Genomic DNA, 16,512 nt, shown 5'->3' on the forward strand with positions numbered 1-16,512 from the left:
CTGAGGACCATGTGCTCGGAGTCAGCCCCGGGGCGCTGCCTCAGCCTGAGGCCTCGGGGCCAAAGGGCAGGGACTGATGTCAGTCAAACGGCTGTCTCCACCCAAAAGTATAAAATGGAAGAGGACTTGTGGGGTGGGGTGTTTTTGCCTTTTCTGATAAAGATTGAATAAAATAAGGGTAAACTAATCAGCTTACAGCCTCACTTTAAATGTCTTTAAACACATGAGGACACTTTGGACATCTTCGAAATATAATTCTCTGAAAAATCTATATATCAGAGACAAAACAGCTCATGGCCAAGTTGTCAGAATACTTTTGGATGGTCCCCAAATAAACCTTGCTCATGTCACTTAGGTTGAATGAGTCATCCCGTTTCCTCTGTGTCGTATCACCTTAGCTCATTAGTTGATTCCTTTGAGACTGTGCTCGCTTATACCTTTGACACATTCTCAAGAGAGGATTTTAAAACGCAGCCAGTTGACTGACAACATCGAGGGGTTCATTGAGTTCTCCGGCAAAGAGTGCCTTTTTAGGAGGGCTGGTTATCTAGAAGCCTTAGTCTGCTTTCACTCCCCGCCCCCCACAGCCCCGTGACTTGTGGGCCATCCCAGCCGCGTTCGTTGCAGTGTGTGAGTCTCATTGCTGAAAGCGGCAGGGCAGCCTCTCCGTGGGATGGTGGGGATGGGCAGCTCACAAACACGCCTTTGACTGGGAAGCTGGTCTGTTAATGTCATTCTGTGTTAATCCTTCTTTATTCTGTTAAACATTGCTTTATATTGCGTTAGGAACAGAAACAACCAGTGAACTTATTTGTTCCCGTGCCTGTTTTTCCTTTAGGTCAATAGTGGGGCGCAGATTCTTTTTTATCATTGGAACTTTATACCTGTATCGCTGTGTTACCATGTACGTCACTACTCTGCCTGTGCCCGGAATGCATTTCCAGTGTGCTCCGAAGGTAAGCCCCTCTCCTGACCATTTAGAGGAAACCAAGCAAGCACTTGTTGGACACCTGCTCTCTAGGATGCACTCTCATTGTTTGTTAGCGCTGTCCAGTGGGTTCCGACTCCCAGCGCCCCTGTGGACAGCACAGGGAGCCCTGCCTGTCTTTCCATCCGCTCACCTTCCAGCACTGTTTCAGACAGTGCTCCTCTGCTGTTCACAGGGTTTTCATGGCCAGTTTTTTTTTTGAGGAAGTGGCTCAGGTCCTTCTTCCTAGTCTGTCTAGTCTGGAAGCTCCAGTGAAACCTGTCCACCATGGGTGACCCTGCTGGTATTTGAAATTCCACTGGCACAGCTGTCAGCATCAGAGCAACACGCAGCCACCACAGTGTGACAACCGATAGACGGGTGGTGTGGTTCCCTGATCAGGAAACAAAACCAGGAGCGCCCACTCTTAACCACTAGACCACCAGGGCTGGCTTTACATTCTTCTAGACATTTGCATATGTGTTAACTGAAATCTAGCATATTTTGTTTTTCTTTAGATCTTTTGGGAAGAAATTAAAACGTTCATAAAATGTATATCTTTGTCCATAAAAACTTCATTTTCTGCTAACTGAGAGTTACAATGGAGTGTTTGACCCTTTGCCCTCTTGCCCTCTCACTTACTCTTTCATGCATTCACTCTACAGTCATGAAGCTCCTGTTGTGCACCAGGCACTGTAGGAATGGCAACGACCCAAACAAAGTCCTTATCCTCCTCGAGCTTATATTCTATTGAGGGATGATAACTGATAAGTAAACTCATGGCTTGTCACATGGCGTAAGTCGGGCGCTGTCAGATGAAGGACAGGAAGGCCGAGTGAGGTGAAAGGGACGCTGAGGGTGGATGCTCTTTTATGGTGAGGTCAGAAAGGCTTCTTTAATGAGAAAGCGTCTGGGCAGGAACCAAGATGAGGAGTGAGCCACGTGGATGGGGTGAGAGCTCCAGGCCAAGGAAGCGGCTTAGTCACAGTGGGTTCAGGGGAGAGCAGGAGGCCAGTGTGGCTGAATAGAGTTGTGAAGTTTCGAGGAGGTGCAGCTGCAGATCCTGTAGGGCCTTGTGGCCTGCTGTAGGAACTTGAACCTCAGTGGTGGCAGCGGAACTGAGATGTTCAGTTCAGGATGCATTTTGAAAGTAGGGCCAACAAGATGTACTAATAAGTTGGACATGGGTTTAAGAGAAAGAAGTCAAGGATGACCCCAAAGTTTTTAGCAATTGAAAAGATGAGTGGCCTTTTGCTGTGAGAATGTATGCTGAAACCGTCACAAGCAAGATTGTAGTTTCTCCAGGTAGAGTCATTTCTTGAGACAGCTGTTAATCATCTTAGACCCCTGTGTGCTCTGGTTTATAAAAAAGGAAACTTGCAGATCATGTGCTTTCTGGACAAGGGAATGACATCTAACATATTTTACTGAACGCCGAGCAGATGTCCGGAGTGGAAGGAGAAATAGAGTCATTCCGAAGAAGTCGACCGTCTCCCTCACCAAATACAGGTGTAATTTGGAGAAGCGGTAGTTTCCCAAAGCCATCAAAGCAGAAAGTATCTGTGGTTAAAACAGGGTCCATATTGAATTTGAACATTGGCTGATTTTTAGTGAAACCAATTTAAGGCATGGGAGAAGTTCAAAAGCATAATAAACACTTCTAAGGAGTTATTTCAATGTGTTAAATGAAGAAATGGCCACAGAAGAGAAGGCAAGCCCATCCGAGTAATGGGTAGGTTTGCAGGGATGAATCGCTGTGATCACAGACAGAAAGTAAATTACAGGTCATCCTCCGTGGAAGAGTTGCAATTTTCGGAAGCCACAGGAGTAAACATACCCCTAGATAACCGAGCTACAAATACTCACGACAGACGCTGTAGTGGCATCCTTACTAATCGGCTCCCATGTTCAGTCGTCAGGACCTCTTCCTGATGCAGAAGCGGGCTATAGGTGCTGAGTCGTGTTCAGTAAAACCACCACAAACCACTCTGTTTGACTAGAGGTGACGTGGTGTTGGAGGAGTCAGAACTGCGCTCTCAGTGCTGTGAGCTCTCCTCAGATGTCTGTGGTTATAGGCTGTTGGATAGGCTCCTCGTCTCCTTTGTTGCTGACTCTGTAGAACACCCTTGGTGACTATGAGCAATAACAGCGTGTGGATACTGAAACCACGCGCTGTGGGAGGGGTCAGACCTAGTCATGGCCTAAGTCAACTTGCCCTCCCTGGATGCGACCACCACAAGGGCCATCGCGGGGACAGTCCCTGGTGAAATCCTTGGCCTTCGGTTTTCCAGCTGCCTCCTCCCTTATGTCCCATGGTTCACTTTAGGTCTTTTGCTTACGATTTGCTTCAACTCACCAACCCAAGCTTTAGCTTAAGACACAACGTTTGTGTTCTGAAAAGTGTGTTTAAATTTTGGCCCAGTTATTAGGACTCACGTGAAATGATTTAGCTTTTTAAACCCATTTTGCCACATTCAGGAATGTTGGGCCGACACTGCTGCATTCCTTCCCCTGAGAAAGCTTGCCTCACCCTGGCCATCGATGTCCAAGGGGCTTCTCTTCTTAATTGAAGGGGCAGTGTGGATGGTAAGGCTTCTGGTTTGGCAGCAGCCACGTTGGACTCTTGTGCCTGGTTTACTTTTTGGGAACTGGTGTGTGGAGGTCACAGTTGGAGGAACCCTAGAGCACCGGGCCCCTGTCTGCTTTGGCCACTGTGACAGCTGTTTCTCCTGCTTTCCTACAGCTGCGTTAATGGCATAGAGAGGGTGTGAAGAATGAGGGGATTAACAGGATATAGGATAAGGGTGACAGGAGTGGGGGTGGTGGTCCCAGGGAACCAGAACAGAACTGGAAACAATCTGTTAATCCTGACTCTCACTGTTGTCCCCTTGCTCAGCTTGCCTTCTGCCCTCCTCTTTTCTTCCTCTCCTGAGGTTCTGCTGACGTTTATACTGAGCATGATCTGACGTCTCAGGACAGCAGGGGCAGGACTGAGGGATGGAGAGAGTCCTTTGGTCTGAGATGGCATACCCTGTCAGCGGCTGTCAGAGGCCTCCTGACAAAAGAGGGGAAGAGAAAGCATGGGGCTCGGGGTAGCTCCTCTGTGTGTATACCTTTGCTCCATGTCACCCTGAGTCTTAAAGGGACTGATGGCTTTAAGCGTCTCTGCCCTTAGAAAATTACGGTATTGAGTCAGGATGGGTGAGTGGATAAAACATTATGATGGTTTTGGAATGAAGAATAATCCTTTTAAACCAGAACACGATGGCCAGGCAGAGTGTCTGTACCTTTCTGTTTGATCTCAGTGTTGACGGTTGTTTCTACTAGCCGCGTGACAAGACGTTCCTGAAGTGCTGTGGGTGGTCTGATGGAGCGCAGGGCTAGAGTCTGTCCCCACAACAAGGGCATGTCGCACTAGCGTGTGGAGCCGGCAAGTCCTTCCTTGCCGGGGGACACCTGAAATGCCCCTGCAGCTCTGTCAGAGTCCTTCCCTCGGTGTGGGTCCCAGGCTGCCCTCTACCTCCTGTCTTCTCAGGGCAGGATCGCCTGTTACTTGGCATGTTTGCTTTAAGGACTGTCAGCTCTTGATAAAATACTTACATTCTCTTGGCTTTTGCCACCTGGGCTTGCCCTAAGCAAACTTTTGAAGAAGGTCAAGTTTCTTCGTAGCCTCCAGTTTCTCACCTTGCCCTCTAATCCTGCTTTCCGTCATTTTCTGTTGTACAGCCTTATTCTCAACTGCCAACCAGTCATGGTGTGTTTGCTTTTTGACAAGGGTCACCCGAATTCCAGAAAGCTTTCCAGATCCGTAAGACTTTTTTAATTGGGAAAGTTCTAGGCACCCTGATATGGATGTTTCAGGCAAGGAATCCTGCCCCGGTTCCTTGTTGTACTGGTCAGAGTGGTTTTCCCCGTGCTTTGGAGGCTGACACTTTCTCTACTCCTTGACTCTCTTCCCGTCCATCTCTACACATCTTACCCTCCTTCACCACCATGCATCCACTTGGACAAGACACTGCCGTCTTCCCCACCAAACAGTTTAACCACTATCATGGCTGGGCGGGCTGGGCTTCAGGGGCCAGTTGCCCAGAAGGATCATCACTGAGTATAAAAGGCAGCATGTCCTTCAGCTGTCCCCCACGTCCCAAATGAATGGTCATTAATTCTCTTCTATATTTCTGTTCTCATGCGTTCTGTCACTTGATCTTATTTCTGAGTATTGTTCTTTGATTTTCTAAGCCAACTCACTTGATACTACGCTGATCTGCAGCCCTCCAGCTGGCCCGCAACATTTCAGTATTCCACTTTTCCACACCTACCATTTTGACAAACTCAGTACACTCCTCCTTCCTATTTGCTTAAATTTTAATCGGATGTAAACTTTTGACTATTGCTTAAAACTCCTGCCCTCGCCCATCATGTTTCCCATGTCATCATGATGGCTTCGAGGGCCTTCTAACCCTCTTTCAAGGGCGCTCCCTCCTGACCCTCTGCCACAGCACATGGGTTATTTCTTTGAGGGTTGTTTTTCCTGATCAACGCTTTTTCCATGTTTCCATTTCAGTTTTTCCATTTTTAAAGCTGCCAGCACATCCCTAATACATCATTTTCCAACCTATTTCAATTATGTAATGTGTTGCAGCTCACTTTTTGACTGTAAGTGTTTTGATCAGATGTTAGTACAGCTATAGGCTGCCCACTGAACGCAAGGTACGTGTCCACTGTGGAATCTCAGTAACGTGGTATGCAGCTGAATCAAATATTGACCCTGGAAGCCCTGACTTCCTCTGCAAAGGGGAAAGAAAGTGGCTTTCATCTTTTAGTGCATAACTGTGGTGAAGTCATTGGTTAATAATATTTTTAAAAGCTTTGCCCAAGGACACAACACCACCAAAACATATTATTAGTAACATACTGAATAATTTAAAATGTGTCACTAAAACTCGCCAATACAGTGCATAAAACCCAGCTTGAGGAGCTTCCCCATTGCATTCTTTTTGACTTTTTAAGTGAAAAAGAAAAAAAATCTCAACCTGGTGACGTTTCTGAGTATCACACAAATTAGGCTGAAATATGATTTTATCAGCTTGTAAATTCTCTTCCTGATCTTCTTGTGTCACTCAGCTCAACGGAGACTCCCAGGCGAAAGTGCAGCGGATTCTGCGGTTGATTTCCGGCGGGGGACTGTCCATAACTGGATCGCATATCTTGTGCGGAGACTTCCTCTTCAGCGGTCACACGGTTGTGCTGACACTAACTTATTTGTTCATCAAAGAATGTAAGTGATAACTCATTCCCACTTGATCGTTTGCTGTAGTGGGAGGGATCCCAAGGCCCCGAAGCTGCTGGGGGCCCTGATTCTGTTGGGATTCTAGCTGTGAAAGAGACATACGTGTGGGGGGTTAAGTCGCTTCAACTAGTCACGTGTGATGGGAGCACTGAAGGCTTAGAACCGGCCCTGGCTTCTCTCAGACGTGGAGCATGCCTCCCGAAGGTTAGTACTTCTTGAGGTGTGAAAAGCTGTTTCAATGTTAGAACTAAGAACAACAACTGTTGACTTTATTGCAACAAGAATCAGTATGCTCTAAAGCCAAATGTAAAGGACTTTTGAATGAACTTGCGTTCTGTGAAACTTCCATTCCATCATTCCAGATAATTTTCTCCCTTTTAAAGCGTTTCCTTGTCCCACTTTATTGCAGTTTCATCATTTTCCCACTGCCTTCTATGCTTTCATAGGCGTCTTCATGGGAGGAACACTTTGCCAATACTGGTCATTTTCTTCTTAGAAGCAACAAGGAGGCCAGACTGTGAAGAGATGTCTTTCCATACTCACACACTCAGTTCCCACTATAAGACATCCTGCTGCATCCAGCAGCTTCAGTGGCGGGAACAATGTCTTGTTCATCGTGCGGCTGTATTTGGTTTTAGCTGCCTGGCAGATCCCCTTCTTGTAGACTTCTGAGGTTTATACATGTAGGTCCATCTTCTCAAAATCCTTTTGAAGTGCTGACGCTTCTCCCTCCATTTTGCAAAGCTGGTCCGGGTTAACCTTCATCCTTAGTTCAGAGATGCCCCATGCCCGTGTTTTCCGAGGTTGATCTCAGTTCTCTTCACTTACCTGGCTTGTTGCAAAGGAGCTCTTTCTGCAGAGACCAGCAGAAGGCGGGCCCCTTCTCTGTCCTGCCGCCTCTTCCGTCCTCTCCTGGCTGTCATCCATCCGAACAGGTGTAGCCATCAAGGTTTACCTTCCAGTGGGGTCAAAGTGAGTTCTTGCACCATAGGTCACCCGGGGTTTTAGGCTTAAGTTCTGCTTTGAGGGTAATATGACAGAGTTGAGATTCTCTCTAGTAAAGGAGGTAGAGTCTTTTTGGGTAAGAATTGTATAGCTTCCAAGTTGTTTCCTTTGTAAATGCTACATAGGAACTTGGAGTGGGGAGCAGCGTGTTAAGTGTGCGGCCTTCACCCTACGTGACTTCAAGGCACAGGGTGGCCTTCTGCACCTCTCCCCTTGTTTCTACTCTCGTGCTATTTGGGAGGTGGCGCTGGGGAGGAACCCAGGTCTGTCTCTGCCCCGGGGTCTCTTCCTTACATTTCGAATACCTAGTTACTGGTTGTGGGGAGTGGCTGGAGGATTTGTGCTCTGTGTGCTTCTGACTCGAACTTTTGCTGAGGAAGGTTCCATCTGTGTGGAAGAGCAATCGCTCCCAGTGCAGAGGTGTGTTTGAGTTGTGGGGTCGTCTCTCTCATCTGAGGATCATAAGACGCTTGATGAGGATGGGGACGGGCAGGGCTTACACGTCAAGCAAAGCCCCTGGAGGTTGAAAACCATAGAGTGATGAAGAGAAGACACCCAGGGAACTGAGAGTCAGCTTTATAAAATAACCGAAGACCAAGTGACATTAACAGTACCAGCAAATAGACACAGTACTTACTCTGTGCCAGGAGCTGTTGTAAGCCCTTGATGCAAGTGAGCTCATTGATCCTGCAGCCACCCTAGGAGGGAGACCCTGATTAGCCCCATTTGTCAGAGAGGACTCTTAAGTGTGGAGATAGTGAGCTGGCCACGGGCACAGTGGGAGTTGGGGGATGTGGCATTCAGACTCAAGCAGGACAATCCAGAGGCCACGCTATTAATTTCTGGGCTGTCGAGGATTTTTGGAAACTCAAGTTTTCTGATGTTACAGATGCCGGGGAACTGTCTGGGTGTATTGCTTGTTCCGGTTCTTTGTTTCACCTCATGGCAGGGCCACCTGTGACTCCTTCTGTCCTTTAATGAAGACAGTGCACTATGTAGACACATTTTCTTCCCAAGACGTGATTTTTGCTTGAGGATTTTAAAATTGTGTAAGGTTACATATATGTCAGGGAAAGAATTGCATTCTGGTTTTTCCAATCTTTGGTGAGAAATAAAATGGCAAATCTGTAATGCTTACTACAGACTTCACTTTAGAGTCAATTCTGGGCATAAACAGGGCATTCCATGTTTATACCCGTTTCCTATGCAATTAGGAGAAACAATCGCCTTCTAAATTATACCGTGTCTTACTGTTCTGAGTCAGCACTGGTTCCAGTGGTTTCTGTGAAGAGTCGGCTTCTAGAATTAGATGCATCATTTATGTAGTTTTTGCTTTCCTGCCTTTGATCAGTTTGGACTCTTTCCTTGTTTGCTCCGTTGTCATGAGTAGATTTGAATTTCATCATGAGAACATGGGACCAGGATGATTTGGCGGGTTCACAGGAGAGGGCTTTGCACTGTTGTGCAGATGTTACCACTGGGGCCTACGTTCCTTATAAAATTAGCCTGAGAAAGCAGCGTACCTGAAGGACCCAGAGCCTTGCCAGTTGAGAGAACTATTTTTTTTTTACCTTGCTGCCACGTAAAGTCCGTGGTGTCTGTTCTTCAGTGATGCCTGGGGCAGGATCCCCCACAGACAGTAGAGTTATTAGTACTTGTCATCATCTTTTAGCTCAGTGTTATCTCTATGGGTAAAATGAGAGAGCAGAGGATTACCATTTTGCTGTTTTCATCCCAAAATAGTTTCTATTAAATCTTTTCTCTGGGTCAGCCAGAGTTCTCAGTTAATGAGCACCAGTGTGGTAGCCTAAAGGGGAAGCGTTTTTACCGGAGAGCTGTGCTAGTGTTTCCAGCCATCCTTAAACCTCGTTTTCAATTCCCCTGGTAGTAAAATGACCATCAGGCCACCTTCTCACTCCTTACTGCCTTTGGCTTTGCTTCTTGTGGATAAACAAATAAAAATAGTTCTGGTTCGCCGAACATTTTGAACTTTTAAGGTAAATACCACATGACTCATAAGCAAGGGAATCGGGGTTGGTGTGAGGCTTTAGGGAGGGGTGAGGTCTGTGGTGCTGGAGAATGCATATTTAGTGAAATCTCCAGGTGGCTAAGTGTTAGTTCAATTTTTAACATTTGGAGCCTAACAGAACAGTTACAGGACGGGGTCTGGCCCCTCAGGCTACAACAGTAGGGCCTCTCTCAGCTTTAAAGTTCTAGGATTCTGTGAGTTATCTGCCAGAACGTAGTGGCAGCATGGACCAAATGAGAAATAATGAATTGCACATTTAGAATTAGAAAATCAGACTTTCAAATGCAAATACAGGTTTATTGTCTTACTGTTCCACTTGAGACCAAAAGAGCAACAGCTATTTTACCAAAAAATATTTTTTATTTGAAGGATACCCGATTTGATATTTCATCTAAAGTTCTGAAAATGGATCCTTTTGCTATTCAACCATTCTTCAACACTTGAAAGTAAATATCACTATAAATGTAAACACAGTTAAATACGAAATGAATTTCAGTTTATTAGATCATTAACTTTGATTATGAGCTAATAAAGCTTTAAAATAGGAAAAAAAGACAACGTTACTAGCAGTGGACTCTGGTCCTGTTCATGCCCGTGGCACTGTCACTGCTGTGGGGAGGCCGTGGGTATAGGATCGCATTTAGCCTGGTGAGTGTTCTCCTTCTCTCTCACCACCGATCAGTGTAGGGAGCCTCAGTGGGAAGGCTGAAATCCATAAGCGAATGGGCAAGAATCCTAAGCTTTTCATTGGGAGTGTTTTATAGTTGCTGTTATAAAGCTCTGTGTACAATTGCTGAGAATCAAAATATTGCCAGCCACAATGCCATTTTTCTCCCCCTGGAGAAATCAAAGTTTATATAAAAGCTGAAATTGCTCCTGCTTTCTCATTTTCCCCATTTTTGTAGACAACTACCTTGTCTTCTGACCCCTACTGTTTTCCTTTCCAGTAGGGTCCCTTATGTGAGCCAGTCTGAGCCGATTCCAACCAACCTAATAAGAAACAATTCTGTCCTCCTTGTTGAGCAGCTTAGCAGTGGGCAAGGCCAGGCGTGTCTAGTGTCGCCAGCCTCCCCAGTGAGTGACTGTTACCTGCCGCCAGTGGTCCCCCTTCCCCCTTCCTACCTGAGCAAATCCTGGGCAGTTCATGGTGACTCGTTTGGGTTATCAATTTTCTCCTTCCCTTGACTTCCTGGTCCTAGATTATTCTGCTTAAGGTCATCAGGTTAGGCTGTAACCATTAAATTCCTTTCAGGCAATCTTATTAATTCTGTGATTCTTCTCCCGTCCAGATTCACCTCGTCACTTCTGGTGGTACCATCTAATCTGCTGGCTGCTGAGTGCCGCCGGGATCATCTGCATTCTTGTAGCACATGAACACTATACTGTCGATGTGATCGTTGCTTACTATGTCACAACACGGCTCTTCTGGTGGTACCACTCAATGGCCAATGAAAAGGTGAGAGCAGTGAAATTGTCCTTGGGTAATTTCTTTTCTTTGAACGCAGTGGACCACTTTTCATATAGCAGGGTTTTAGAGAGATTAATGGGAGTAACTGCTCTTGCCACCCAATTGTATGGTTTAGGCGAATTCACTTATACTTATATCCAATTACTGCTTCTTAAAATAAAGAACATGATAGAGGCCAGCCCAGTGGCATAGTGGTTAAGCTCCCACGCTCTGCTTCAGCAGCCTGGGGTTCCCCAGTTCAGATCCTGGGTGCAGACCTACACACCACTCGTCAAGCCACGCTGTGGTGGCGTCCCACAGACAAGAACTAGAAGGACTTAGAACTGGAACATACAACTATGTACTGGGGCTGTGGGGAGAAGAAGAAAGAAAGAAGGTCACAAATATGCATGACATTTAAGGATAAAGATGCTTTATAATTAGCAGTGTTGTACTAATTCAACTATTTATGCGAGAGTTGAAGTAGTGTATACGGGAAATTAAAATTTAGGAACCTTCTCTAGAAGCGTTGTGGTGCAGCTATGTAAGACACTCCCTGCCCTCAAAGAACTTAATTTTGAGGAAAAGATGGCAACTATTTGAAAAAGTCAGGCGAAATGAGTAACTTATGAGTTCCTGGATCTGGGGCGTGTCTTGGCGGTGCTGTGCTCTCTGCCTTCCCTTCTTATCCTTCCTTATTTGTTTCTGCTGCCTCCTGTTCCTGGATGACCCTTGTTTCCTCACCTATTCATTCTGAAAAGAGCTCGCTCCAATGCCACCTCTTCTGGGAAGCCTTCCCTAACTGCTGCTCTCTTCCTCTCGTCCCGAAATGGAATGATTCCTCCCCTTCTCTGAGTTTTCCTGGCCTTGGTGTACGTCCTTGGTGTAATAGAGTGAGTCTGTGTACCGTGACTTACTTATCTTTGGATAGTCTTGCCATGTTGTCTGATGCATATAATGTTTGGAGAATTTGTGAGGGATTGAAATAGTGTTTTCCCAAAGGATCTAAATCCAACTCTCACGTAGTGCTGTCCACTAATAAATGCCTTTTCTGGGATTTCCTTGTCTTTGTAGCTCTGTTTCCTATTTTGTAGTCTCCTGTTGCCATCTTCCTTCTTAGACTTCCATCTAGACATCTAGTGACGCCACTGAACCAAACTTTTCCTCTTTCCTCTGAAATATGCAACCTTGTCGGCCCTCCTTTCCCTCTTCCATCTTCCTTGGCCATAGATCTGACCACTCACACATCCTGAGCATCGTTCCTTGTGGATAGCTCACATTCGCTCCTGAGTTTCCACTCTTACTAGAGGTGCAGGCAGAAGAAATGGCTGGAGCCACCAAGAGAGAGGAGAAAGGGCATTTGGGACAGTCATGTCAGAGTTAGGGAAGAGGCACGAAGAGTTTCTGCCTCGTGATCCAGATTCCACTACTTTCTCTGCTACGTTACAACGAATGACGGTTTAATTAAGAAAAAAATTAGGATGCAAATCATGAAAGATATGCCTCATTTTACTTTTTTCCTGCCTTTTACAGAACTTGAAGGTCTCTTCACAGACTAACTTCTTGTCTCGAGCATGGTGGTTCCCCATCTTTTATTTTTTTGAGAAAAACGTACAAGGCTCAATTCCTTGCTGCTTTTCCTGGCCCCTCTCCTGGCCTCCTGGCTGCTTTAAATCTTCGTGCAAAAAGTATTCACGGGTTCAGAAGATCGGTGAAGATAATGAGAAATCTACCTGAAAAGCAAAACAAAGGCACCAGCTCTGATACCAAAAGCGTTTACGCTGTAACCAAAGGTATAGTTTTGTCTTTTTATTTTAGGAGAACTTGACTGGTAAATGAAGAAGTGGACCAAATTTTGTGCAAATGATTAGAAAGATGAACGAAGTATTAGCCTTTGACTGGTTTTTATTAATCCTGAGAAAGACGTATTTTGCTGCAGCTTTTCCTCCGCTGGTGACGAGCCCACGCTGGGAGTTTACTCAGGAGCTTGTTAAAGACGGGCCAGAGGACGCAGTCCTCTCCTCGCTCTTTCCCCACTAAAGCCCTCGACGGAAGTTTTTCGGGATTTTTTTCTTCCAAGGTCAGAAGAATTTGTTAACATTTTAAATAAAATATCTGGATATATACAGCTACTATGTAAATAGAATAACCTACGTTGAGAGTGGTTTTTGGCATCAGGCTCGTTAGTGAGGGGAGATGCTGGGTTGCAAATAAGCCTCAAGAGAACTCTGTTTCTGCCTTCTCGTGGGCGAGGCCGGGCTCAGATCTGGGAAGGTGCGCTGCGGCCGCCCCATGCACTATGTGTCACTTTTACTTTTTTTTTTAACTGATAATTTTATTTTAAGAAAATGATCTAAGTAAATATGGAAGTATTTGCCTCACCCCATGGCTTTTACATGTGTAAATATTTCACTTTAAAATCTGACAGATACATAGGAAACTGAGGGCTATTTCTGTTACCGGGGGGCCCTGTGTATGCACCTGTACGCTGTCTGCCCGGTACATTTGCACCTGGTACCCACAGGCAGCCCACTGCTCGAGCACAGGCTGGAAACCCCTCTGTGCCGAGCCGATGGCCCTGCCACCTGGGGACAAGCCCACGTTTCTCTCCCAGATCTGTTTTAGAGCTGCTAATTGGAACTCAGATACAATTGGTCACACTTCACTGAAAACGATTTCTTCCCAGTTACATTGTGCTTTGTGAAAAAACTGAGATGGAGTCCAAAAGTTGAATGCATCCTTGCCTTTTAGCAAGAGACTCAGCCTCTTACAAACTGGTCCTGAGGACATACGCCACAACCGAGCAGTTTTGCTCTGACCCTGAGATTACACCACGGTGCTGCACTATAACCTCCACTTGGGCCGGCGTGTTAGACAGCTACGCTGTGAAGGGGATTAAGGGGGATAATTGTTTCTAAAGTTCTTTGAGGTGATGCAAAAAAAGATGGAGTTTTAGAAATCTGATCAGATTTAATGCCATCAGTTTTAGTGCATTGTTTAATGCTATTGAATCTTTTGGATAATTCTTGGCTTAATTTCTTAAGACTTCTAGTAACCTTAGAAAAAGATTTAAGGTTACAAAATCACCAACCCTAGGTCAGAGGGCAGAGAGGCCAATGGGGTGGAAGGAGGCAGTTACATTTCTATTGAAGGTGAGGATTTCCCTCCACTTAGAATGAAAAACATCCCTAAATCTGTCATCATAAACTGGTCAACCTTGGTTCGGTACACAAAATTGAACTTTTCATTGTTCGAGAGAAGCACAATACAGATCTGTTCAGAAGGGTCATTATCCTTTGGTGCTAAAATTCTGGGTGTGTTTTCCATATGGCTTTCTCTGAGTAACAGAAGCATCACTAAAGGAAAGGTAGTTGAATTCAAAGGCAGGAAGAAAAACTCTCTAATCTGGTTATTTAAAACAAGAATTAAAACCCAAAACATCCTTGGCAGGCTTTGAAATGCAGATTTTTCCAGTATTAATTATTAAACCAATAAGAAACATATCTGTGGCTTACCTGGTGCCTTCAGCCATCGTTCTACATAATTTTCCCTTGTTAAACACTGACGTGGGGTAGAACAGGTGCTGTGCTTGAACACACAGAGTTGAAACTCCTGCGGTCTGGGTGCAGGAAGAGCCCGGACCCCAAGGCCTGGGTTTGCCCTCCTGACACTGGGGTATTTCAGAGCCTCTCACTCACATGAAACAGCCTGAGGGACCGGCGAGCCTTATTCAGAGGGCTTCGGATAACCCACTTTTCTTCAAATTAAATAAGGAAAAGTGTTTAAGCTTTAAAACTTGTGGTGTATTGATTGTTGGAGACCCTTTGAAACAGTCAGCTTGCATTTTAGTCAAATAATCCAGTTTAAAAATAATAATAATAATACCATCACCTTTTAAAGAACTTTAAAAACATCTATGACCCCCCCACGTGGACATACTGCTCCCATGTTCTTTATGCATATGTGTCATCGCTTTCTAATAGATGCTGTGGAAGCATGTGGTTTGAAAATAAGGGGGGACATATCAAAGTTTCAGGATGGGAAAATAAGAGAAATAGTGAAACTCGTTTACATTTGGGAAAGCAAACTTGAGGTTTACCCCAACATGCTGCCTGGGGACATGAAACATACACATGACCCAGCCTTTGAAACGGTAAATTTTCAGAGCCCCCATTCCTTGCTAATTAAATAAGATACCAGATTTCATGCATTATCCTTGTTTTTGTAAACCAGTGCTCCTGTTTGAAGCTTTTCCCGTAATTTAGTCCTTCTGTGCAATATCTATAACATATAATTCTTATAAATTATGCCATATTTTTTTCTAAATTCTTTCACATGGAAATAAGTTCCTCTCAGATTCGATTTTTTGAGCTCCTCCACTAGCTCTGAAAAGAAAGCATTCATCCCCAGTTCCACCCAAAGAAACTGTGAATTTGTTGTTTAATTGACTGGCATCCCGGGACACAAGTTTTGCTGTGGAAGAAAGGCTGTTTTAAGAGACCCTGGTCTCTAGTCTGGCCACGGACCACGTTACACAAGCGTGTTTGCTGTGTTCCAGTGCCCCCTTGTGGAAATATGTTCTATGACTTGGAGCACAAACTTGCCACTTCAAGTTTTTAAAAGGCATTTGTTTTTCATTAGTTTTGCCAATAATCTGAAAGCATCATGTGAAAGGAATTATTTGAAAGGCATTTTAAACCTTTCCCAAAGGGAAAATGTGCTTAGACTCCAGGGAGGTGCAATTCTCATCTCGTATCCATTCGATCAAAGAAGACCTGCAGACTGTTTACCTCTCACCGCCACAATCAGTGATGTCTCCCTTTATAACCCCTGCGCGCTGTGTGCTTGGAAACACCAAGTTGGCTGTCTGTCGTTTTTCTCTTTTTGTGTGCTGGAACTCACGCAGTTTCTTTTTTAATTGGAAATTCCCTTCTTGTTCCTTGAATATTTTGAACGTTTCTTTCTTAATCCCTTTTTTGTGGTTTTTGTTTTGCACTGTAAAACTGATTAAAAATTTAAACCAGTCTTAACACACTCACTTCTGTAGTGTAAGGAAGTGTGAGAAGGAATTTGCTAATAAATGAGTTTACATGTTTAAATCAAGCATATTGTAAGTAATATGCCATATGTTGAAGGCTTTTCTATTTGTATGTATAAAGATTGCTGGTATTTTCTTTAATGTCATTGTGTTGCAATAATTTAACTCCTTTGACTTACTTGCTAAAAATATTTCTTCTATTAAGAAGTGCTCTTGACTTCAATACCTAAAACACTGAAAATCATGTCACAGGTACCCAAAGATAAGTTTTTATACAGATATACACCTTATAAGTTGATTTATTTTATTACTCATTAGTCTAACTATGCTGTGTTCTAAATGAATCATGAATGAGAATAGTTCTTTATTGTGGAATTATTTAAAACTGTCCTTTAAAAGAAAAAGAAGAAACTGTAAACATAAGCTAAGCTAGTTGCCAAGGTGGAATTCATTATTTAATTTACCTCCTATGCAATGATTAATGCTGCAAAATGTATGGTTATGTTACAGTATATTCACAAAAGAAATATTAAAGGTTTGAGAGGAGCCGATTGCACTCTTTCGGGAATTTACTGTTGCAATGTGCTAAGTGCCTTGTTGTAAAGTAAAATTTTAAGTCTAGAATTCATTATTTTCCTGACATATATTTTTCATTATGATATATACTGTATGCTATTGTAATAGTTTTATTAAATGCTTACATTTTAATCAAATATGTAAATTTCAGAAGTTCTTC

General features: G+C 44.3%; 1 protein-coding gene across 4 annotated transcripts in view; it reads left to right on the plus strand.

Annotated features, from left to right (window-relative positions):
• SGMS2 (sphingomyelin synthase 2) overlaps positions 1-16,506 on the plus strand; it is a 76,818-nt gene extending 60,312 nt beyond the window's left edge. For 3 of the 4 annotated variants that reach the window (XM_046657552.1, XM_046657553.1, XM_046657554.1), the window contains 4 exons: positions 839-956; positions 6,092-6,245; positions 10,581-10,747; positions 12,272-16,506. In XM_046657552.1, the coding sequence (XP_046513508.1) occupies positions 839-956; positions 6,092-6,245; positions 10,581-10,747; positions 12,272-12,475 (643 nt within the window). In that variant the 3' untranslated portion in view covers positions 12,476-16,506. The remainder of the gene's footprint in view (positions 1-838; positions 957-6,091; positions 6,246-10,580; positions 10,748-12,271) is intronic. The other variant, XR_006888055.1, reaches the window with a different exon arrangement.
• Positions 16,507-16,512: the final 6 nt, after the last annotated feature.

The sequence above is a fragment of the Equus quagga genome, chromosome 3, assembly GCF_021613505.1.
Source record: "Equus quagga isolate Etosha38 chromosome 3, UCLA_HA_Equagga_1.0, whole genome shotgun sequence".
NCBI lineage: Eukaryota > Metazoa > Chordata > Mammalia > Perissodactyla > Equidae > Equus > Equus quagga.